The 23987-nt window shown below is 40.6% G+C and overlaps 1 protein-coding gene across 33 annotated transcripts in view; it reads left to right on the forward strand.

Annotated features, from left to right (window-relative positions):
* Positions 1–23987, forward strand: part of ANK3 (ankyrin 3) — a 341257-nt gene that overhangs the window by 140429 nt on the left and 176841 nt on the right. For 4 of the 33 annotated variants that reach the window (XM_068197138.1, XM_068197139.1, XM_068197129.1 and 1 more), the window contains exon 1: positions 7451–7971. The exons of 4 other annotated variants lie outside the window; for them this stretch is intronic. In XM_068197138.1, the coding sequence (XP_068053239.1) occupies positions 7858–7971 (114 nt within the window). In that variant the 5' untranslated portion in view covers positions 7451–7857. Of the gene's footprint in view, positions 1–7393; positions 7972–23987 lie in introns of those variants that run through there. 25 more of the 33 variants (XM_068197111.1, XM_068197121.1, XM_068197116.1 and 22 more) reach the window with 18 other exon arrangements.

Consider the following 23987-nt stretch of genomic DNA (forward strand, 5'->3'; position numbering starts at 1 on the left):
CAGGGAAATTTAAAAGGGAAAAAAAAAAAAAAAAAAAAACTACCCTACAAACAAGCAAAGGGGCCATTTTTCTTTTTTTCTTATAATTTTTGCATTTTTGCACCACAGAAGTTCAACAAAAAAAGTTATACAGCTGGAAGTCTTGGGGCAACTGGGAAATGCAGGCAACTTCAAAGAGCCTTTCTTGAGACCTTTGCAGATGGGTCCTTTGTTACATTTGCTCAGCAACTTTTTATTTCAAAATAAAACAAGTAAGTTGCTCATAATGTGCAGAGCTTGGCAACAGGAAAATATGCAGGCACTGGGTCACTCAGTGCAGCTCCCTCCTGTTGGCAGTGGGTGGGGGAATAACCCATTTCAGAAGGTGTTAAAGTGCTGCCTTTGTCCAAAGTTAAAAGTACTTTTCCTTTTGGGGCTGTGTCGTGGTAGGGAAGGTTAAATGATATTTTTGTGATCGCAGTATCTTGCTAAAGCAGAGAGGTCTGCTACCCCTGGATACACATTGTGCAGTCATTTATGGAAAGGCTCACTTGGTCAAGATGCCTTTTAGCCTAAAGTGTATATTTCGGACTCAAACCTAACAAATATCAAAGAATACTAATTAAAGGGAACTGGAAAATGCTCGGCTAACTACAGGCAAAGGTGTTGCATCTGTTTGTGACTGATGCCATCCCACTCTGTTTGGTAGCTTCATTTGCTTAAGCACATCCACTCCCTGGCACCTTTTGCAGGTTCTGCAGTGGTTTTTAATAAAAGCTTTTTGTGTAACTTTTATGATTATGAGACTGCTACTGCTCCAAAAATGAGACAGCAGGTGGGGGGACTTGATGCCGAGAAACTTGAAATACCAAAAAGACATTTTCTGCTGCTGTTTTGGGTTATTTTTAAAGCACTCTGAGACAGGGAGTTTTCCATCTGAGATAAGCAGGGAATAACTCATCTTGTGTCTGTCTGGGGACTGGATGACCTGGCAGAGGAGCTTCTGAGAGCCACCACCTTGGTACCTGCTCTCCTTATATTGAAGGAAACCCCAGCTCGGGCTCAGTGTTCACTGGATGTGTGAGCAGATTGCTTTCATGTGTTGGAACAGAAGTTAACAGATGCAGCAGTGATTAATTGACCACTCAGGGTGAAGTTTGTAGCTGAATCATAAAATCCTGATGAATGGCATTTTGTGTTTCTTTTTTTGAAGCTCACCAGGATGGGATTGATCCTCCTATCACAGACAGTGTTCAAGTTCTGCGTGTGGGAGTGCAAAACTGATACCAAGCCTGCTTTTGCACTTATTCCTATATATACAGGGGTAGCTTTTCCTGTCTCTGTTGGTGTCATTTGCAGACACATCTAACTAAATTTCCAGATCAAAACTCAGTTTGGTTCCCTGTAGCACCATTCCACTGACCTCCTGGTCACCCTATTGTGGTTTGCAGTAGCGAGGAGATCATGGTGAACTAGGCAGAGAGAAATTATGAAAGTAGGAGGTTAATATTCTGAAGTTAATATTCTGAATATACAGTTTCAGAACGCCATTGAGTAGTTCCAAGTGAGGGTTGAAAACTATGTCACTGGGATCTAGTGTCAGTTTGGGGTATAAGTTCTACCCCTTAAGATGTGTGAAACCAGTTTAATGCCATTTCCTAGTGGTCTTTGTCAGCACCCCTTGGACACTGACACTCTACATGAGAGTTTCAGTCCAGGCTGCAGTGTGGTGTTTGAACTGCACGTAGAAAAAGATTTTTTAGAAGTGCATGCTTGTGTCACTTTCAGTGGTTCCCAATAAATATAGGTTTTAGCAATATTATTCTAGGCAGAGGATGAATGGGAAGAAAGTTTTTGGTGTGTTTGCTCTGCAACCATTTAGAGGTTTATATATAAAGTGTAAAACTCTTACTGGTCTTTCTTGCATTGGATAAATTTCCTGGGCTGCTGGGCAGTTCCATCCACAAACCCCCACAAAATCTCTCTTGCAATTGGTGTGCCTCTATAAATAAGATACATCAGTACCTTTTCCTTAGCTGGTCATGAGTCAGAGATGAAACTCTTTACACCATCTTCGCGGAAGAGTTAATATTAATTTGTCACTGTGAGCTCCCTTTCTCTGTCTAGGCCTCAAACAAAATCCCCCTGTTTTGAAAGTCAGGGTTGGTGATCTCCAGTCCTGGGTGCTCTTCAGTCTTCTGAAGTCCTTTCTCCTCTGCTGGTGCATGAGCATGTTGCTTCCCTTCCCACTTTGTTTGCAGGAGGATTTACCACGCTTGTGTGGTGGCCTGGGACAGCTGAAGATTTATTTTCCCGTTTCCCCTGCCCCGAACCCATGGGCTGAGTGAGCCTTGAGTCAGCATTTGAACTGCCCAGATACACCGTGCCAGTCTTCAGGGCAAACAAGAACCTGTAGCAGTTTTCTTTAAAAGCCATGCCCCCAGCTTAAAGTTAAAATTCACAAACGTGTCAGCCATCCTCACACTCTGTGTAAGCTGGACCACTGGAGGTGTAATTTCATCAGCAATGCCAAAATGTGTCATCCTTGCACAGAGAAATAGTAATTTTGCACTTCATTCTAAGAGCTTAAAAGTGGCTGCTGCTTTGATCTTGTTTCAGCTCCAAAGGCAGGTGATGTGTCTGGAGAGGGCTTAGTGAAAAGCATATTCCATGATTGTTTTCTGTGTGGGTGTTTTGGGGAGGGTTTGAGGGGTTTTGGGGTGGTTTGGTTTAGTTTTGGTTTTTGTTGTGGTAATTTGTTTGGGCGTGGGTTTTTGTTTGTTTGCTTGTTTTTGTTTTTACAATTATTATAATTTCTACTTAAATTTCCAGTAGGAAATTTAAGAAGGTTAATTTAAGAAGTACTAAGCCTCTGGCCTTTATCACTGCATCCCTGAATTTGTGTCATTTCCAAAGCATTTTTAAGCTCTTGTGCCCAAAAGAAGTCAAATAAGAAACAGAATACGCTTCAGTACAATTCCAAATTTTATACTGTAAATTCAAAGAAGGTAAGGGGTTAGCACTGTAAAAGAGGTATATAAAATGTAATTTAAGTATTTTCCTGCTTTTTAGTGTAGTGCATACGTCCCTTTCTGTCATATTTCCCCAGTTTCTTTGGGATTGTTATTGCCAAAATAGGATTCTGCTAGAAGAAGGTGGTGGTGGGAGAAACTCAATGCAACAACACAAAAGAGCCAAATAGCCTTAACTTTTCTTATTTTCCATTCATTTGCTACTTAGACACCCTGATCTTCTGCATGTTTGGAGATGGGTCCATCCTATCCTGGGCATCAAATGTGTAAAGAGGAGCTAAAAAGTATAACTAGATGCTAAATAAGCTTTTAATCTTGTTTGGTTTTGTTTGTTTGGTTTTGAGACACATGGCCTGCTAGTCTAACTAATGAACAGATGAATCTTAAAAGACTCATGAGAAAGCTTTTTATGGTTAACCCATTTTTAACTTTTTTTTTTTTTAATTTCTTCTGCCTAGTCTTCTCCCTAGATGCTATTTCTATGAATTGTTGGGGTTTTTTTTTTTTTTTATTTCTAGTAAGTCTTGTTCTTCTTTTTTTCCCCTTCTCATTTACATTGCTTTACTCAATCCAAAACAGGGCAATAGTGCCATTTGTTCTGTACCAGAAAACTCAGAACTTAAGAATGTAAGAGTAGCCTAATTAGAATTGGATTTACTTCTCTCCATGTGTTTTCCTTTCCTTTGCTGTCTGCTATTTCTAGTCTACCTATAATGCTCTTTTCATCTTTGGGAAAATGTAACATACTTTGTTTACCAGTAAAAGTTGTCATAGTGACCTTCTAGCACTGTGTGTGATTAGAAGCCTTTTTGGATCCATAGTGATCTGAGAAGTGTGAATGTTGAATGTTTCTGTGGTGTACCATCTTACCTAAAACCCCTCAGATTTTCATAAATATTTTTTTTTTGCATTTTCTTAGTAAGCCAATATTTTTGTGAGTTTCTTACCATCTTTTTTTCCCTAGTGCTGTATAATTTGTTTAAAAAACTGTAAAAGTGATAGTGCTATCTTTGCTCTATTAGCTGCTGACCAATTGATGAATTAACACAAGTAATTAGATTGTGAGCACCTTTTTCTCCTATAACTTTTTGTGTTTTTTCCAAATCCATCTCAATGTTATATGCTAACTCTGTTATGCAGTCTCTTGAATCCAGTTTTAAAAGTGGGACTAGCATCTTAACCTAAACCAAATGACACACGTTCAGTTGATAAAATCACTTCCAGACATTATTATTATGACTTTGTGAGTAGATGAAGCTAAGTAGACATTATCCTTGTGCTAACAGAAAGTGTAAATTTCCCATTGTTCAAGTAAGATGCAGTTTATCATTCTTTATCAGGACCCTATGGATTGTGCTGAAACACTCATTGGCATTTCATTAACTATGTAATTAAGGGTGAAATCAAATAGCTTAATTATTTTACTGAAGTCTGAAAAGAAGCACTTAATGAAGATTTCCCGTACCCAATTCCCTTGAAGTGAGTTACAACACATGTGGCATGAAAACCTTCACACTTCACCCAGCTTTCATCTGGCAGTGCCCTATCACCTTCCAGGGAATGGTGCCACTTCACCATTTCCCCAAAAGCAGGAGTTGTACATATACAGTTGCTTTTTTCAACAGGAGTCTGAATCTTTTGCTCACACTTTTCTTGTAACCTCTTTTCTGTTGGAGGCTATCCCAGCCTACAAGCTACACAAAATCTCTCTAGTTAGTATCTGTCCAACTATAAGGGATCTTTCTTTTCTTCCATTGATTTTTTTTTTTAATCATAGCTAAAAGATAATTTCTCAAAACAGTAGCTTGAAAAGGCATTTTTCTCTTTCTGAAATCTAATTCTGGAGAAGTTTGGACTCTGTAGTTCAAGTAGGGATTGTAATCCACATAATAAAAACATCTGCATGTTATGTCCAATTGATTAATTAGCTGAAAAGATCCTTGGGATGAAACAGTCTTGGCTGACAGATAAAATCCTCCAATTTATGCATATCTCAAGGGATTGGGTGAGTTCACTTATTATCCTCATTTCTTACCATTTTTCCTCATTAATAAAAGCTTGGGCTGCTTTCTACCTGCACAGAATACAACCTGTGTGTAGGGTGGCACTTGGGCGTTTAAGCTGGATATGTGCATATTATTCTCCATGCCAGCATTTTTAAAAGTGTGCTTCAAATATTTTAAACACCTAACACTTGATAATGCATTATTTGTATTTTCGTTTAATGAGGTTATTTAGGCATAAATTACAGGCTTGTATGGTTAAAAGGCTTATAGGACGTCACAGGATTAGCCAGCAAGCGGTGAATGGCAGCAGCATTCACTTCAGCTGTGGCTCAAATAAAGTTGGTTTCCTAAGGCAAAGACTCATGAGTCTTTCAAATCCAGATGGAAATATGCTGGGAATAAGAGGGATCCAACTCTACTGAATTTTGTTGAATCCGCTTTCAGTTCTGGTTCTGCTGTATTTTCTAAGCACTTCCATGCTAATAACTGTGTTCTGTCAGACAGGGGAACTAATGTTAACTTTATTTTACAAAGATCTGAACTTCCAAGAGGATAACTGCCAAGGTCATACAGGCAGCCTGTAGGCTAGAAAATAAAGCTTTGGGTGCCTTTTCTTTGCCTTTAAAAATTTTTTTAATAGGCATAATGCAGTCTTCCATTTCCAACCAAAACCTGAGATCACTGTCCTTCTTGAGGTGCCTTCTTCAGCCCCCGTGATCAGCAGCCTGGCCAGCTCCTCTCTCTGGTAGGGCTCTGGTAGTGCTAGAGCAGAGTCTCCTCACTGCTGCCCTGGGCTTCCTTGAAGAGCTGGGCCAAAATCCAGGTGCCTGCCTGAGCATGGCTCTGGCAGCTTGCAGTGGTGCCCTGCAGTTCAAAGCTTGCTCCGGGCATCCTTGGGGCATTCTCTTTGCATCTTTAGAAATGTGTTTATAGAACATAGACAAGTGGGAGTTGACTGCTTCTGGTTCAAATCTAGGCTTTGCCCAAGTGCAGCATTCCTCTTCCCACAGCTTTCCAAAGGCAGCATTCTGTGAGGCTTCAGAAGTCTTTCAGTCGTGGAGGGGGAGTGTGGAGAGTCACATGGTGGTGTGTCGGTACAGGAGCTCTGCATGCGCTCAGAAACAGTGGTTTTACTGCATCAGGAAGAAAAATCCCTAAGGTCACACAACTGTGGCCTTCATCCTTGAGCATTTCTTAAAAACCACTCCAAAATAAACAACTTTTTAAACCTGGTTTGTTAGCTTGCGAACAGGAGACAAACAGTGTACTGTGTGCTGCCCTTTGGACAGCATACAGTGTGTTCAAAGTAGTTTCTGTTTCGGAGATCTAAAAAGATTATTTTTCTTTTAGCCATGTTATGTGAAAACTAAAGCATGTTGCTTGCTGGGCCTCAGCAATGAGAATTCCAAAAATGTCTTTCAAGTTCAGGGGAAGAATATTTACAAACGTGTGAGACATCTCTGGATCTTATGTTGCCCTGAGAAGATTCAGCCTGATTTGGCTAATTGCACTTCAAATTTAAATTTAACTTAATTTTTACAACAGATTCTGTTTCTTTTCTTTCTGGAAAGAAATGCTAGTACCATGTGAAATACACTGGTTTCACTTGGAGAGGCTTTTGGGTTTTATCTGAAAGAAATCAGACTCCCTTAAAACGCTAATCTTCATTACAGTGAAGCATGCTGCTAGGAATACTGGGAAAGGTTAAAAACAGCAGTCTTGAGGCAAGCTGCTGATTGTTCATATTTGTGCAGAAAAAATATGGTTCCCTATTTACTAGATGCTTGCTCTGTGTTCATCCTAGTAAAAGATCCTCCTGCAGGCCTTAATACTGCTGCTATTTTACCTCCCCTAATGAATATTCAAAAGCTGCAGTCATTGAGGACTCAGGTGGCAAAAATAGTAAGATGATTGAAGCAAGCCTTGACATAAAAGCCTAAAAGTACATTTCCAACTACATGGAAATAATGCCGATTTCCCTTCCTGACCACGTAAATGAACAGTGCCAGAAAATCTCCCATGAATTAAATGCCTGTTTCACACACCAGTGTGATTGCATCTTTCTCTCTGTATGATGTGTTGTAATAAGTATGTTTAAAAAAAAAAAGGGGAAAAAATACAACAGGGCTTTCTGTAATCCTCTCTCACAAAATGTATTGGATTTGAAAAATTTGGTATAAAGGACACACTGTTAAGATATGGCAATGCATGCATTGTTTTCTACATAATGCAGTCAGAGTCTCCATGGTAAAAAGAAATTTTTATTTTATTTTTTTTGTCACCATCAGCAGTTAACCTAAAGTAGGAGCTGCTCCATTTCATTATAGGTTAAATGGCTTACTATACAAAACTAGCTGAGAGACGTACAACGCTAACACTGCATTTTTTTAGTAGGTTTTAAAAACATACTTGAAGATCAGTGAAGAAAAAACAATGCAGCATATGTTATTGTTCTGGAATTTTTTTTAATAGAAAGCGCTCCTTTTCAGCATTCCCCCTTCAGTGGAGTCACTTAGACACTTCCAGCTGGTGGCAGGGGATACAGCCATAATACAGCTTTCTCTGTCCCAGCTGTCTTTTTCATTACGTTAAATGCATTACGATGGCTGCACTGCTTTACAAAGGCTCAGGTGCAGAAAGGTATAGGAAGAAATCTGCAACTATGTGTTTTTGTAGTGACTGCAAGCTTCTGCGAGATCTCTGAATCCTGAATGTGTTCCTGGCTCTGGTCACAGATCTCCTTCCAATCACTGGAACATTTGCTGTAAGGGCTGGCTAAAGGTGCCCGAGGAAATCACCTTTTACAAGGGAGCATTGTTGTAAAGGATTTTTAATGCATTATGGCTCACGCAGCATCACAGTTAAAGAAAAACAGGGATTTAGAAATAAATGCTGAGGAAGAAACTGAGAAAAAAAGAAAACACAGGAAAAGATCCCGGGATCGGAAGAAAAAGGTATCTAGATCTGTGCCAAATTCTGAACAGGGATTCTTTTGTTTTAATTTTCTTACCTTGTAATTGAAGTATTAAAAGCTTGTTCTTGCCTGTAACTTGGTAGCTGTCGAAGTAATTTGTTAACATTGTAAAATATCATTTGTAACAACGGCTGTGGGGTTTGCAAAGCAATTGAATGTTTAATTGGATATTAGTTGATTGCAGTGATGATGCAGAAGGTGTGCATTCATTTCCCACTTATGTTACTGTGATATGCAAACTGTCTGTGAGTTGAAAATAGTTTGTAACCATCATGTGGGGTTTAATGCTGAGCTTTCTCATAGGTTTAATACGAGAATATTAAGCATAGCATAATAGTTTACTCTTACATACAGGCTACTTAAAAGGGATGTGTGTAGAGGCACATTTTTTTTTCTTTGTGTTGGGACTGTGTCACATGTTTGGCTTCTGAAACATCCATTTTTGGGATAATGTCACAGAAATAAGGTGTTTCAGTGTTTCTCTTTTTTCTTAACTGTGAGCTGTTTAACAGAATTGAGCTGTAACAGTCTGTTACTAGCAACTTTCTTTTGTTAGGAAAATACGTGGCTGAGATTACAGAGCCTGGTTTTTCTCTGCTGTAGATTTGTCTTAGCTGCAGAAAACCCTTCAGCAAACTAGGATTTGAAAAATTCAGTAGGCGCTGCATTGCTCATTGCTCAGGTCAGGAGCATCTGTGTGATTCCAGGCTTACTGTTTCTCTCTAAGGTATAGAGCAAAATAGTTATGGTTTGTGGCATAATGACAGATAAAGAGGCCAGCTACTTTGGCAGCTCTGAGGATGTGTCCTTATAAATGACACCTTGTACTTTGCTCCATAGAAATAAGGCCCTGCCACAATTTCTTGTCTTTGGCTGTATTTCATGATAATTTTTTCAAGAACATATCAAGGAGCCAGTTGCCTTTAGAGAAACCTGGGCATGTAGTATTTCTGTGTGCCTTTGTGAAATCCCCCTAAGGGGGGAATTGGATAATCTTCATATGCTCAGAGAAGCGATGCATGTGCTTCCTAAATGACATGTAGATTTCCTCTAACATATGTGCATCTTTTCTTGGGCGAGAGTCAGCATTTCCCTGCCCTTTTCTCTTTTTTCTCTGCTGTGGCAGTACTATAGCTAATGAAAAGCACTGAGAAACCCACTGCCTTCTGTTCCAGCGAGCACATTAGGAGACTCTTAACATGCTGCAGTACATTTGCTGCAGCCATCTACACTGTAGGTATTTTTAATGTGGCAGTGTATAGGTCTTCTGAATCATCTTCCAGGATAAAGGACAGTATGAAGATAAGTTTCTGTCTTTGAGGTGAATTTTGAGGTGCTGCTGTTTGAAACCAGCCTGAAATAGTAATATTTTTCTTGGCTGCTGTTTAGGTTGTGCAGAGGTTTGTAATATTGCTGTCAGGGTGGGTTTCCCCCCAGCTGAAAACGACCATAGCAGTAAGGAATTAATTGTAGGAGCTGTCCCCTCAGCCCATATTTGCCTATGGCTTGTGAGTTAAAATGTATAGTCTCTCAGCTGAATCCACTCATGCTGCAGGGAGCCCACGTTGTACTTGATGTGCTCAAGTTTAACAATAGCATGCCCAACCAGATCCATGCACTGTCTTTGTGTAAGGGAGCTTCCTCACAGCTCAGAATTAGAACAATATAGAAGGGATAAGGCAGTGAGAGGCTCTTGATTCAGTGAGGTGAGACAATTGCTTTGTGGACAAAAATGCTTTATTGTTTATACAACACTGCTGTAGAGAGGAAATCACTCAGCAACCAGAGTGGCACATGGATAAATATCTGCCTATTAATCTCAAATATATGGATTTCTTTCAGTTTTATTTCTGCATCTTAAGAATGAGAGAAAATAGAGAGGTTTTGCTTCACCAATTTTTTTTTTTTTGGGGTTCTCCTCCCACAACCCCCAACCCTTTTGGAATTTGGTAGCTTATTACAGTTTCTTTCTGAGTTTTCTTAGGACTCTGCAGATTCAGGACAGGTAGAGGCCCTCTCTAGTAGGAGAATGGAACAAAACCCAGCAATTGCTTCACTTAATTCTCATACATTTGGGCATCATTCTCCTCTCAAAGACATGGTTTTGCTACCCAGATCATAGGGCGTAGGAAGTCCAATAATTTGGTTTGCCATTTTGCGCTTTCCTGACTATTTAAAACGTTTTCCCCCCAAATTTTCCACTATGAGTAGTGAGTCACTTCTTGTTCCTCTGCACCACCCACAAGCAAGCAGTACTCGGGGATTTTTTTGTTGATCACATGATACTGCACAAAGCTTACCCTTTGCTTAAGCAGCATGCAGAAATATCCTTTAGAGTCTTCCAATCACTTTGGAACAACAAAGAATGCTAATGTTTCTGGATAATTTATACAGTGAAAAGCCCAAAAGCCCAAGGCAACCAATGGTTAGAAAGTAAGGCTGGTGGGATCAGCCAGTGTCTTAGTCTTGTGTGATACTAGCAACAGTCATGCTGATTTATGTTCCTGTTTAGTTGGGGGATGGCAGTGTGAGGCTAATATTTCACTGCCTTTGACTGGTTAAGCAATTTACAGTGCAGTAACATTCCTGTGAACGCTTCCTTCAAGACTTGTAGGAGAGAAATGACCTTTTTAAAAACACACACTGAACAGCAACCTGTGTTTTGTCCCATCCCGTTTAATTTCAAGGTGAGATATTTTCGAAGTGCCGCTCTTAGCTCTGTGGAGAGGCTGTGCTGCTGTGCCCCATGGCCCCACCACACTCCTTCTGTTTGCTTGCATTCAGGACGTTCCAGGCCTTTGCTGAAGGTTCTGAAAGGTTCAGAGCTTACTGGCTTAACTCAGGCAAGAGAAAGGGATAGGGCCAGCAAGGGAAGGATCTGCATTATACAGGATTCCCATTTATTCTGTTCAGGTTTATATTACAGCTTCATACAGTTCTGCCTCTGGGTGGTTGTGCAGTGTCCTGTACTGAAAATAGTTTGGGTACATCCAAGGGCAGACCTGAGCCTTTAATGGTATCACAGAACAAGCCAAACCACTCTTAAAAATAAGGGATTGATAGGATAGCTTGCTTGACACTTGCCAGTGCAGCTCTGTTATGTGTAGTTTTGTTTGTGAAAACTAGAAATTGTTTATCCTATAATAATGTCTGGATGGAAATTGGTTGCTTAGTCCGTGCCTTTTCTAAAATAAAGGTGAAACCTCTAAAGGGTTTTTTGTGTTCTCCGTTCGGTACATATCAGAAGAGAAGGACAGGTCTTGGCACACAGTCAATGATTTATGTTTTATACAATATTTAGAAGGACTGAAGTGATTTCCATTTATGTGTAGTGCTCAGGAGCTCTTGTGTTCTTTGGGAACACAGAATAATTTGACCATAATGCAAAGCTTGGCTGCTGCTGTCCCTGAGATGTTAAAGGCTGTTGCTGTCACAGCCTCTGCTGCTGCAAACTTGTGGGCAGCAGGGAAAGTAATCCATGTCAATGTCACAAATCCTGCTAATTTCATCATAAGGCTCACAGTGTTAGAAGGTTTTCCTTAACTCAGGTATGCTGGAAAAATTGCCTTGCAGTTTCCTAATGGAAATAAATGGAAATGCTGTGTCAGGAGTGATTAGCCTGTAGGTGTTGCAGCTGCTCTGAGGAGCTTGTGCATCTTCTGGGCTGGGCTAGGCTGGGCTCTGCTGCCAGCTCCAAGGGCCTGTGAGAGATGTCTTGGGCTGCCCTGTGTAGCAGAGCTGGGAACACCTCCCGGGGCAGCGGGACCCCAGGAGGGCATCATCATATCCTCACTGGGAGACTCCCACTTTTTTCTTTTCCCTCAGCACTCCTGGGGCTGTCAAATGTTTTACAAATCTCAGCCATGTGAAGGTTTTAGTACAAATGGCAATTTTCATATGCAAGCAAGTCTACCAGTTACCAGGTAAAGCTTTAAACTCAGATAATAACTAAAAATCCCCATTATTTTTTATTTCAAGTAATTTCATTGTTTTTAAACAAATCTTGATCAGAGATATGTTTTGTGGCTTCTGAACAGCTGGACTCGAATGTTGTAGAATCTAGATATGTTGAGTACAAGTGATTGTCCTTTCACTCATTTCTGTTAGAGCACAAACCAGGCAGATGGTGCTCTAACATCTGGGAACATGACCTATGGTAGAAGAAAAAAATGTGTAGATTAAGGGTCTGAAAGAAAAATTGATAAGTCAGTGATCTTTTCTAAGTGTGAGAAAAATTTCAGTCATATTCTTGATTTTAGACATGATGCTCTGTCAGAGGCAAATGTAATGAAATAGAAAGGTTTTTCTGATAGATGATTGGGAGCACTGGTGGATGGGATATCTACTAACAATGCTGCATTCTTACCAGCGTGGAGCTTGGTGGTGAAAGAGTGTTTCTGTTCAGCTGGAAAAACAATTCCTTCTTTGAAGATGACCCCTAAAGGAATGAAACTACTCCATTGTATTGTGTGGGGAGCTCTACAGCATCATTTGAAGTGGGCACTGCTCAGCGTTACTCCGTTGTTTATGAACCCAGAAAAAATTTTATGCTGTTACATTTTTATTTAGTCGGGATTAGAACATTTACCTTTTCCTTTTCACCTTCTTGATGCCTCAGGGTTGTGCTGTCACAAGGGATGGCCATTAGTCACTATGCAAGTGTCAGTTTGGGTTAGAACCTGTGTTGTGCCAAATGCCTCCAGCTTGTGTGGGAGGGGATGGGCAAGAGGAGGGAGGACCAACCATGGGCAGCCTCACTGTTAGAGGGAGGTGGCTCCATGACATGGATTTACAGCTGGACTCTCAGGCAGTGTAAATCAATACTGCTGCTACTGCCTGGTTGGTGTTAACACAGAGTCTTTTATCCTTCTGGTTTTTCCACCCAGGCTGGGTTGGTTTTTTGGTGGGCTTTGTGTTTTGGTTTATTTTTAAATTGAAAGTCGAGGGAAGGGGAAAATGGGATGCTCTTGAAAGCAAAAGGAAGTTCAAAGATGGTTAGTGAACAGTGATTTAGGAAGGAAAAAAAATTCTTATATGATTATCAGTGCATGAATATTCAACCCTGTGCCAAAAGTCAAAACTCTGCTAATTTCAAGCTCTTAACTTGCCTTAATTGATGGCTTCAGGATAAATGATGCATACTTTGATGCTATTCCTTTTGGGCGTTTACTAAATATTTGTTACTGGGAGCCAAAATACTTGTCAACTAGTGGGACTGACTGAGCACCTGCTAAAATTGAGTGTTACACTCATTCAGACCTAGTTTGACTGGAACAGGGAGCTAGGGAGAGGAGATGGGTTGAGAACTAGGCTGTTGGTGGATGTGATGGAACATATGTGGACAGAGAAAAGAAATAGAGAAAAAAATAAAGTGTGAGTTGTAAATTGTATTAAAAAAGAAAAAATACTTCTCAGACAAAGCCTGATGTATTCTCACAGTGATTTGCCTGAAGTTCAGACAATCTTTGCTGTCTGGATTTGCTGCTGTTGAGAAGTTTGTGCAGGTCACTGTTAGAGTTGTATCAGGGATTTTGTGGCTGAGGAGTGGGACTAGCACAGATCTGCCTTGCGAGGGCAGAGCACGGGGCCTCTGGGCTTTGATGGGCCCCAGTGCTCCTGTCCAGCTGGAAACTTCTGAAGACCTTTCAGCACTCTATAAAATGATCCCTTCTGGTTAGACTGGGACGTGCTGGGGGGCACTTCAGGTGATGAGCTCAGCAGAGATGGCACAGCTGCCCCACCTTGTTCCTCACTTCAGTTACCTAACCCACGCTATACCCCTGTATTTTAAAGCCAAAACTCTAGGTGCCTTCAGAGGATAATTCAGTGTGTGTGAGGCAAGTTAAAGGAATGCCCTCGTGTTCAAGGTATTGAGTATTCTCCAGCCTTGCAGCTTCAGCTTTGGGCATTCTTCAGCTTTGGGCATATCAGGCTCTGGTATCTCTGGTGGATTTTTGGGCTCATATAGCACTTTTTAAAAAAAATCTTTTTCTTGTGTCTGTTGCCTGGTGCGGTATTTTTGTGGAGTTCTGCTTGGTTAGCCAGTGCTCTACAGGGTGGATAAATACTGACCACCATGGAAGAGATCAGCTTCTCCTTTTATTTTTTACAGAGGTCACTGTGTGGTAACTTGGAAGGGAAATTCAACATCATATTTCTTTAGTATTTATTCAAGGAAGACTAATGTGGAAAGGAGAACTAGATTGAAACAAGAAGATTGTCTTGTTAATTGAAAAGAAAATTCACCCTGGGATGTATTTTATTTTTTTATAAATCATGATTTTGCCAATAAGCTGAAAGCTCTGACAATTTAGTAATATGAATTTGTCACATATAGGATTTATTGCACTGAGATTTACACAAGCAGTTGCCTTTGTATTATGTACCAGAACTAAAACTTTGTTTTGCCTTTTTAGTTGCAGAAAGACACAGGACGTGTTGTACTTTCATAGCTGCCTTCATCTGAAAACTTCAGACAACTTATGATTTTGTTTTAAAAACAGCAATAATGTATTTTACCCAACATTTTGTTTGTTCAGCAGTGTTCTATTCACAGTTTTGAATTTCAGCTTATTGGGCAGCCAAATGCTGTGCTACCACAGTTTATTTATTAATTTTACATCTCAGTTTGAGAATTCATTTCAACATCTTTTATTTTTTCATTGAAAAATCATTCAGAACTAGAGGGAAAAGTACAAGATAGAAGGGTTCACTTATGTTTCTGATACCCTAGTCCATATTTATCCAGTTGAAATCAATGGGGTTTTATGAAAGAAATTACATCTTGATAAAAGTGGTGGTATCCATGTCCTGTGATAGCACACTGATTGCTCATGAGTGCAAGTAGGAAATGAAGGTCTGTACCTTAACAGGTATCCACTGCCCCATCCTGGCAAGGTATCCAGGCACAGGGTCTCCATTTAGTTCATGGGTGCTATGTGACATTTCATAGAGCCTGCTGGAGCTGCTTCAACAACATCTGCACCAGTGGCATTAAGTCTGATGTCTCTGGTCACCCCATCTCTACCAGGAGCCAGTCAGGCTCCTGGGTGTGCCTGGTGCTTCACCTGTTAAATTCATAATTTAAAATACAAAGAAAAGCCCCTCTGTGACCTTGTCACTTACTTCCCTTGCGACGAAAGAGACACCTGGTCTAGTGGAAGGTGTTTCTGCCCATGTCAGGGTGGTTAGAACTGGGTGATATTTATTATATTTCCAACCCAATCCATTCTATGAATGACATTCCTGTCTTTCACGCTCATTTGTAATACCCCTGTAAGTACAAATGCATAGATGAGATAAAGGTGTAATATGTCAATTGTTTGTGTTTTTGAAAGCAGTGAAGTATATCTGCTTTTTCTGTGAAATCCTGTCAGCTGAGCACTGAGCTACAGGCCTGTCCTTAACCCTCTGGCTGCTGCCTCTTGAACTAAGATGCTGTTAAGTACCCAGGCTCTGCTGGAGAAAGAGAGGCGAGTCAGAGGAGGACACAGGTAGTTGAATTATGGGTGCCAGGAAAGGATTTCCTGGAGCTGCTGAAGAGGCTGTTTTTGCATTACTGTGTTTTCAAAGCATATCCTTGAACTCTGGTGGACTGTGGGCAGCTGGTAACTGATACAAATCCAAGGACTTGCATGGTTCCCTAGCAGTGAGGAGAAACCACAGGGTGCAACACAAATACTCCCTGCACTAATGATGATGTGGCCTGTGGGATGGTGCTCTGGTACACAGCTGCTTGTGTGGCATCCTTGTGCTCTCCTCAGCCTGAGCACCAATCCTGCTGCCCTCTACAAGTGCAGGATTGACGTACAGCAAAACATCTTTAATGCACATATGGTTTGTGTGTGTGCAGGGTGGGAGCTGGGGGGAGCTGGGGGTCAGGGCCCTGCTAGGGACTCCCTATCTGTGTCTTTTGCACCAGTGCATCCACAGCCCTGAGCTGGGCATCTCCAGAGTGTCCCTGCTTCCCACAGGGAGTCTCCTTCTGTGTTAGGGACCACTTACCCTGGGAGAGGTGGCGTGGTGCTGCAAGGGCTTTAATTCCAGAGGAAGTCTGTTCCCTTTACAGTGGCTCCAGGAAAGCCTGGCTCAGTCCAGTGCCAGAGCCGTTGGCCAGGCTGGGTCCTTAGGGAGAAGCTGTCCACAAAGTTGTTAACAGGGTTTTCAGAAGTGCTGTGGCTGTGTATGAATATTTTGTTTCTTCACTTCTATAATTTACAGTGATTCTGTTCCATTGCTGTCATTGATTCCTAAAGGAATTATAAATCCTGTTTTTAATGAATAGACAATTTGGAAAGAACAAGTTAAATTAAAAAGTTTAGCAGTCTTTTTAAACTTGTCCCTTTTCCTTTAAAATTCTTCAAATTAAAGTATCACCAGCAATTTCTGCATCACATTCTGAGTTCACAAAGCTCAGAACAATTCACAAATCAGTGTCGTTGTTGACATCTAAACTTTCAGTTACAGCACCCTTGTTTGCATATTCTAAAGAGCTTTCCTTAAAGGCAGTATAATAAATAGAAACCATGTGACACTATCCTGCACGCACCCTCTAATAAATGCTACTTTTACCTGCACTGTTTCTTCTTGTTAGAAGATGCAGCTGGAGAACTCACTTTCTGTTCGGCACATTGGTTCAATGTCTGGTGAATTGTAAATGTCAGGATGCAGAATAACTCCATCATTGACTTCCTTTAGTTAAACAAGATTTTCACAGTTAGCTGGGCTGTTGTCCTTCCCCGTGTTCTCTCCAGATGGGTGAACTTGAGGACGTGCTCCCCGGCCCTCTCTGGGAACTTGTAGAAAAGCAGAGTTGTGCAGTAGCCATTGGATAGGTGTTCCTTCTGTTCCTCAACATGAATTTATGGAGCATTTTACTAACAAAAGGCAGAGGTGGAACCGAGGTACTGGCTGTAGTTAGCTACACAGTCACTTTTCCAGCATTGAATCAGTGTGTTTTATAAATACAGGCATTCAGAGCTTTAGATGAAATTCCTTCATAGGTTGAATAATTTTATTTTCTCCCACACAGCTTTTTTTTCTTTCTCCCATAATTGCATTGCCACTCTTTCTGGACCCTACTAGGGTATCTCTGAAATTGCAATCAGTTCTCTTTCATTAGTCGCTGGCTTAATGGTGAGCTTTTGCAGCCATCCCAACAGCTGAATGTACCATTGGCCCATGAGCAAAGAGTGGTGTCTGGGTGCTCTCGGTAACCTGTTTTCCTGCTCCCTTTGGATTTGCAGGAATCTGGCAATCACCTCTGGTGCTGAGGCCAGTGTTTCCATGCTCAGACTGTAGGAAGAATGAATGCAGACATTGTTCACAGATAGACTGCTGGCTAGACCCTGAAGCACAGGTGGACGAGCCACGCCGGGGTGCTCTCTGTGCCCGAGGGGATCGATCTCCCCAGAGGAGAGAGATGTGCACCAAGCACCTCATGGTGCAGCAAGTCAGAAAAGAGGCTCGATCTATGTGTGAGTAAATGCAGCATTTTCCTGAAGTGCTGAGGAGGCCTCTCTCAAAACCGGCCTTTTATTTTTTTTTGGCCAGGCAGTAGCAGACAGTATGTTCTGGAGGGTGCTTATGGATGGCTTCTACAAAACAAAACTCTGAAAAGTTTAAGCGTTGCATAGTGAAATATTGCTGAGAAGTGGGTAGCAAAGATTTCCTCTATTACATTTTTACCATCTAAGCAGAAAAAACATCTTCAAGGAGAATTGGTGAATGCACTGGATACCTGCAGTCCTAGTTTTTCTTGCCACTTGATTTAGTATGAAACCACCACCACTTTGAAGCTGTTAAACATCAAAATTCTCATAACTAAAGACTGCTGTTTTTCTACTAGCCTGAAAAGATTAAAAAGATGTTGAGAGGAAAACATGTCTCATGACAGTGGGTGCACAATCAAAGTTTCTAAGTAGGGCAGCCTGAGGAGCAGCCAACGCTTTTTAACAGTTATGGGAAAGTGTATGTTTTTTGATGTTCCTATCTGATATCTTTCTGCCTTTTTTTTGTACTATCACACTGTCTGTTTGTGCTCAAAGAAGGCTTAATAAATGTTTTGCACACTCAGCACACACTGCCCACATAAAAGAGGAAAAATATGCCAACTTCCAAGCAACAAACAAAGAATAGGGGGTTCACCACTGACTCTTCCAGTTTGATCTTAAACAGTTTGTTTAATTGCTGGGGTTTTTGTCCATAAAATATCTCCATGTTTTTGTTCTTGTGCATTTTAAGGGTCTCTTTTCAAATGTCAAGCGCTGTCTGTTTTTTCTGTTCTTGATGTAGAATATATTTTGTGTGTCTTGCATAAGGTTCATGGCTACAAAATAATCCCTGGGCAGGGTTTAGAGTTTTTTAATGACCTCGGAGCTGCTGAGTGCTGTCCTGGTGTGTGACCTACTGGCTGTGTCCACAGTTATCAGGAACATTTTTGTTGGTGTCTTACCATAATTCTGGAGGAGAAGTACATTTTTTTTTAATTTTGTCCTTTCTGAAAAGCTTTTGGTGGAGAGGAAGCATGCATGATAACAGTTCTAATTATGGTTCTTGGTATTCAGTATAAATACCCAATTTACTGGTTTTTAGATTAATTTTTTTAATATTATACCAAGCCTTTGATTAAAGGCTGTTTTAGAAGGACTGATCATATTAGGTAAGCTGCAGATAGAAACCCACATTGTTTACAGAGATTTTGTAAAACTCTTTACACTTTTTTCTGTTTCTCACCCAATATACAGCAAAGTTATCCAATTCCTGGTTTTAGAAGTGCATGAGTTTAATCTAAAACAGCCAAATGTATTGTGTTTTATAATGTTGTATGTATCTTGTGGGCTTACGTGCTTGTTATTCTTGAAGCTAAACTCACTGAATTGTGGTCAAGTCAGAGGTCCAATTAGCAGAACCACTGAACATATGCAATAAATTCAGCTTGAAAGGCCACATGCACAATCTGCCTTGGGTTGGAAAGCCAAGAGATGCTGTGACCAAACAAGATCCGCAGGGAAGCTGTTCAGAATTGTAGCCCTTTGTTCCCAACAGCAAAGCTGCCCCTTTCTCCTTGTTTACTACCAAATGCAAATGAGCAAACAGGGCTGGTGCACTTTTAAAACTTGTCAGTTTGAAGGAAGATGAGAAATTGAAGGGATTAGAAAGAGCCTTGATGCTGAAATGGGAGCAGCGCTTGGATGGGAGCAGCAATGGCAGAGAGGGAGGGAATGACTGAGGCAGCTGACCAGAAGTTTGGGTTTATTTTGGCTGTAACTAAGTGCTGGAAGATGAACTCCTCATTCTGAGGAGCTCCTTATTAACTCAAAATGTTTTCCCAATGCCAAGTCAGTGGGTGAAACCTGGGAGAGAAGGAAGCAGAATAGGAAGAACAAAGTCAGCAAAAATTCATCCTCTGCTGGGGCCTGGGCTCCCAACCCTGCTGAGTTGAGGGAGGGCTGCAGTTCCTCTCAGGACAGTGCCAGCAGGCTCTCTGGGCAGCAGAGCGATCCTTGGCTGCTAAGATGGCCAAGGGGACATCTCTATTCCATGAGAGCATCCTCTGCACTGCAAGTGAGCAAGCAGGGAGCTGCCTGCAGGGCTGCTGCTCTGAGTGCATGGCTGCAGGGGGACTGCAGTGGTGCTTGTGAACCCACCCTGGCCAGGCAGAGCTGCTGCCTTGGCTGGGGGAGGCATTCAGGCCTCAAGGTAGGCAAAATGACAAAAACCCTCTAGCTGTGTATAGCAGGGTGAGAAATTTAATTGTTTGGAGGGCATCCAAGCAATTGCATCTGATTAAGTCCTTGAAAAGATAATATCTGTTACCTGATTGCATGAAATTATACAGGGGTATAGAGTACAGTGCTTTGTCAAGGCCCACATACAAAGAGTTAACCATAAGATAATCAGGGCTTGTCAGATTTAAGATATTTCTGGTACAGTGTTGAACAATTAATGTACGCCCACAAAATAGCAATTGTTCCCTAAAATTGTAGTCTGCTAACCAAAATATATTATTTTTAATTCTTAAAGTTTAGGGATGAAAATGAAATTCACCTTAATGTCTTTCTGTATGTTTCTTTTTCATTTGCAGTAAAATTTTCTCACATTTTCTTGACAAGTCAAAATCTCTGTCCTAGTTTTTGCAAGACATTCTCTCTGTGCCTGCCTGCCTGTTTCCTAGAAAATAGTCGTCCAAATGAATCGTCTGAGAAAGGAGCAAAGGTCATGTCCCAAAAAGGGGAAAAAGTCACAGATTATATTAATATTCAAACTTAACAGTATCTTAAGGAAAGATTGAGGAAATACACAAAAAGGGCAAATAAAACTTGAGGGGAAGCAGGAGGAGATCAGGCAAAGCTAGCCAGCAAAGTCCCTGCCAAAGCTTCTGGAGGCTTCTGACTGGAACTTTACAACACATTGGGTCCTCCTGCTCATTCAGTTTTGTCTGTTTTAGTTATACAAAATAGCAATTTTTAATAAACATGTGCTTTGCAGTGGTAGTTGATTTTGTTAATATCAGTTATTTTATGCATTTATTGTTCAGATGACTATTCAGTCCTGTGCTTCAGATAGTTTTGTTAATGCAAACATAAATTGAATATATGAAGCCTTATTAACATGAGGGCTGTCAGGAGCCAGTTTTATTTCATAGGTAGCCAGCTACTGCAATTCAATAAATGCCATTGTCTGTAGTTCTTATATTTGACAGTTACAGATTAGGTCTGCATAGCTTTAGGGAGCATTTTCAGCAGTAAAATTTAGGTTTCACATGTACTGACCTTATTTTGAGTACATGCTGCTGTTTGGTGAAGCATTGGTGGGGAGGAGTGGTGGCAGAGGAGGACAAGGTCAGAGGTAACTGGGGGTTTGCATTAACCAGCCTCAGGATGACAAGATGCACATGTTGCAAATGGCAGACCCAGAATGTTTAGTAGCAGAGCAGTAACAATGATGCAGGATTTTGGACTCCCCTCTGTGATGAGAAAAGGAGGAGTTGTTTTCTGGGAGACTCTCTGCTGGTACTGGACACAAACAGTGCAGTTAGGGGAGCAGTCCTGCTCCTTCAGCCTTGCACTGTTCATGTACTCTGATATATTAGAGAAAGATTTTCTTCACTTCTGATTATATTAAAAACATCAGGGTTTCACTTTAAAAGATGCTGCAGGTCTCCTTAGTCTGGTTACATTGTACTTGGAATTTTCAAAAACCTTAGAGCCATGAGCCAGGGTATTGTTACTTTTCCTGAATGGTGCTGGCAAAGGCAGTGGGAGTGCACATGGGAGTCCACCACTGGCAGCACAACCTGCAGAATGAGGGGAATTCTCATCAGAAAGGAAGGACTTAAATCTTTCCCTTTAGAAAACCTTTGCATTATAGCAAGGAAAACTTCTCTTCGCTTTTAAAACCTTCTAGCTGCTGAAGGTGTGCGTGCTATTGCAGTTGAAATGCATGGGAGAAAATGATGTTGTGTGCTAGGCATAGATTTTGGGTTTCAGAAAACAAGTATTTTGCAACTAGATAGATTGATCAGCTTTGTGTTTAGTTGATAGCAAAGAAAAGCTTTGGGCAGCTTCTAGTTTTGAAATATTTAGTTTTTACTTCTACTTTCAGACAGAAAAGTATCTGGTGGAAAGGTGCACTGTTGTTTCTCAGAGCTCACAAATGACTAAGAAAAGTGCATTCTATCTTTGCTTTTGTTGTCATGAGTCTGGTTAGTCAAAAGTGCCAAATATTCTGGCCCTAATCCAGCCAAGTTCCTAAGCCTGCACTCAAGCCTATTTGTAATTGGGGTGAGTACAGAGGGAGCACTGTGTGCTTGAAGCTGAGACCAGGCTGGAGTGATGTTTGATTACCTTATCAGAAGAGAGAGTTTTCAGGAGGAAAGGTCCATCCTGAAATGCTCTGGGTTATCCCAGCTCTCAGGGATGTGTGGGAGCACCTAAGAGCTGGAGTTGACATCTTTTACCTTGCCTAGTAGATGGAAATCTGATCAGTTCAAACACTTGCTATTTTAAGGACATTCTTTTCTTTTGAAAACTGGTGTTAGCAATATTTGTACATAGGTGGTCAAACACTGTGAGAAAACCCTGAAGACAAGAACAGTGATAAGTCCAATATGAATGGCATGGAAGGCAACCTAGCACTAAGTCACAGTTGAAAATTTCATTCTTATTGTTGATTTAATCATACTTATTAAGCAGCTAATTAACTCACTAGATGGATAGCGTTACAGAGGTATTAATCCTATTTGTGAAGTAAGTATATGAATTCTCCTTTGGGTAGTTATGTATGTAGTTAGTAGTAGTTTAGTAGTTAGTTTGTATGCCACAAACAGCTGTAAATTTGGAAGATACTGGCCAATGCCTAGCAGTTAATTCAAGCCAGTTTTTTCAGCTAAGAGATTCTTAATTTGAAAAATACAGAGTTTAATATGCTCAAAGTCACATATTTAGGCTCAACAAAGCCTTTAAGTCAATAAAAGATGAACACATTCTGGAAAAGTATGAAGAAACAAGCACCAAACTAAACAACGCATAAAATGCTGATTAAGTTCTGAAAATTAAAAGTTCCATCACTTGAAATCTTTTTTTTTTGGCATATTGAACCAAAGGATTTTTTGTTTGTTTGTTGATTTTTTTATGTTTTGAAATTTCTTTGCAAATGTTTTTGGAAGCTGAAAATTTTGATTACAACATGTCATTTAAATTCAAAGAGGGATTGCTGAAATAATTTCTGTGTAATCTGGTGGGTTTTTTCCCCAGATTTTTTTTATTGCTGTGAGCAAAGGGAGCCTTTTCAATCACTCATGCTACTCTCTCTGTGACAGCCCTTCAAATACATCATGACATGATAGCAAAATCAGTCTTGTGAAAAGTATTAAGGATCAACTTACCCTAAGTCTGCAAGTGAAATGAAGCCTGAGCCCAAGGTGATTGCATTAAGCATGTGCTGTCATTCTTGTCACATCTGTATTCTGGAGACTCAGATAAGCAGTAAAATGGTTAAATACCTGTGATATTTAGAAGAGTGTGTTCTTGGTGACATTGCACAAGTAGAGCTCATCTTGTAAAGCAAATTAATTTTCTAAAGTGTTTTCCCAAATCCAGGGGTGAACCATGAACATCTCCATTATCATTAATACAGGCATTTCACACTCTGTGCTCTTGTAGCCACTGTTCCATTCAGCACTTGCTAATTACAAGTCACTAAAATCTGGGCTGCCTGCTGAACTGGGGTGAATTATGCATCTGGAGGTTCAAGGTCCTTCACCTTCCCAGCCCCTGAGGGGAAGGCTTTGTACAGAGGTAGATGTCAAGGGGAGGCCAAGGGCCAGAGAAAAACACATCAGTTCTGTAGGCATGTTGATTTACATTTGTGTGTTTCCCTTTTTTTCAAGATAATTGACAAATTTTTTTGTGTGTTTTGAAACCTTTTAGAAACTGATTGAGGTCAATGGAATCAAACTTAAGATGGCGAAGAAGACTCTTTAAAATCACAGCTATTATCTATTTTAATTTTCTCTGCTGGAGTGTACCCCAAAACATTCATTATGTGGAGGGTATAATCTCTGAACAAATGACATGGTGGAATTAATGAACAATTAACTATGATCATACGTTATAAACAGAGCTGATTAGAATCCACACATGCCTGGGTTTTAGAAAGTCTCTTTTTTGACTCTGCTTTGTGTTGCTGAGATAGGACCACACAGCTCTCATTTCTTATTCATTGTGTGAGCATAACATAATTTCCTCTGAGGTAAGGCTACATCTCTTAGTTTTCATGGCAACCAGACAAAGAACTAATCTAATCTTCAACTTACTATGTGTGGGCAGGGCAGGGGAGAGGAAAATATTGTGTTTTCCTCATATCCATTTGTCTAATATGCCTAAGTTATTGACTTCCTTCTATAACCTAGAGACCCATTCTCCAATATCCCACATGTGATAAATCAGAATATTACAAAGCTGGAAGAAAGGGAATATCTGTCCCCAGTAGCTG

This window comes from Anomalospiza imberbis, chromosome 8, assembly GCF_031753505.1.
Source record: "Anomalospiza imberbis isolate Cuckoo-Finch-1a 21T00152 chromosome 8, ASM3175350v1, whole genome shotgun sequence".
Taxonomy (NCBI): Eukaryota; Metazoa; Chordata; class Aves; order Passeriformes; family Viduidae; genus Anomalospiza; species Anomalospiza imberbis.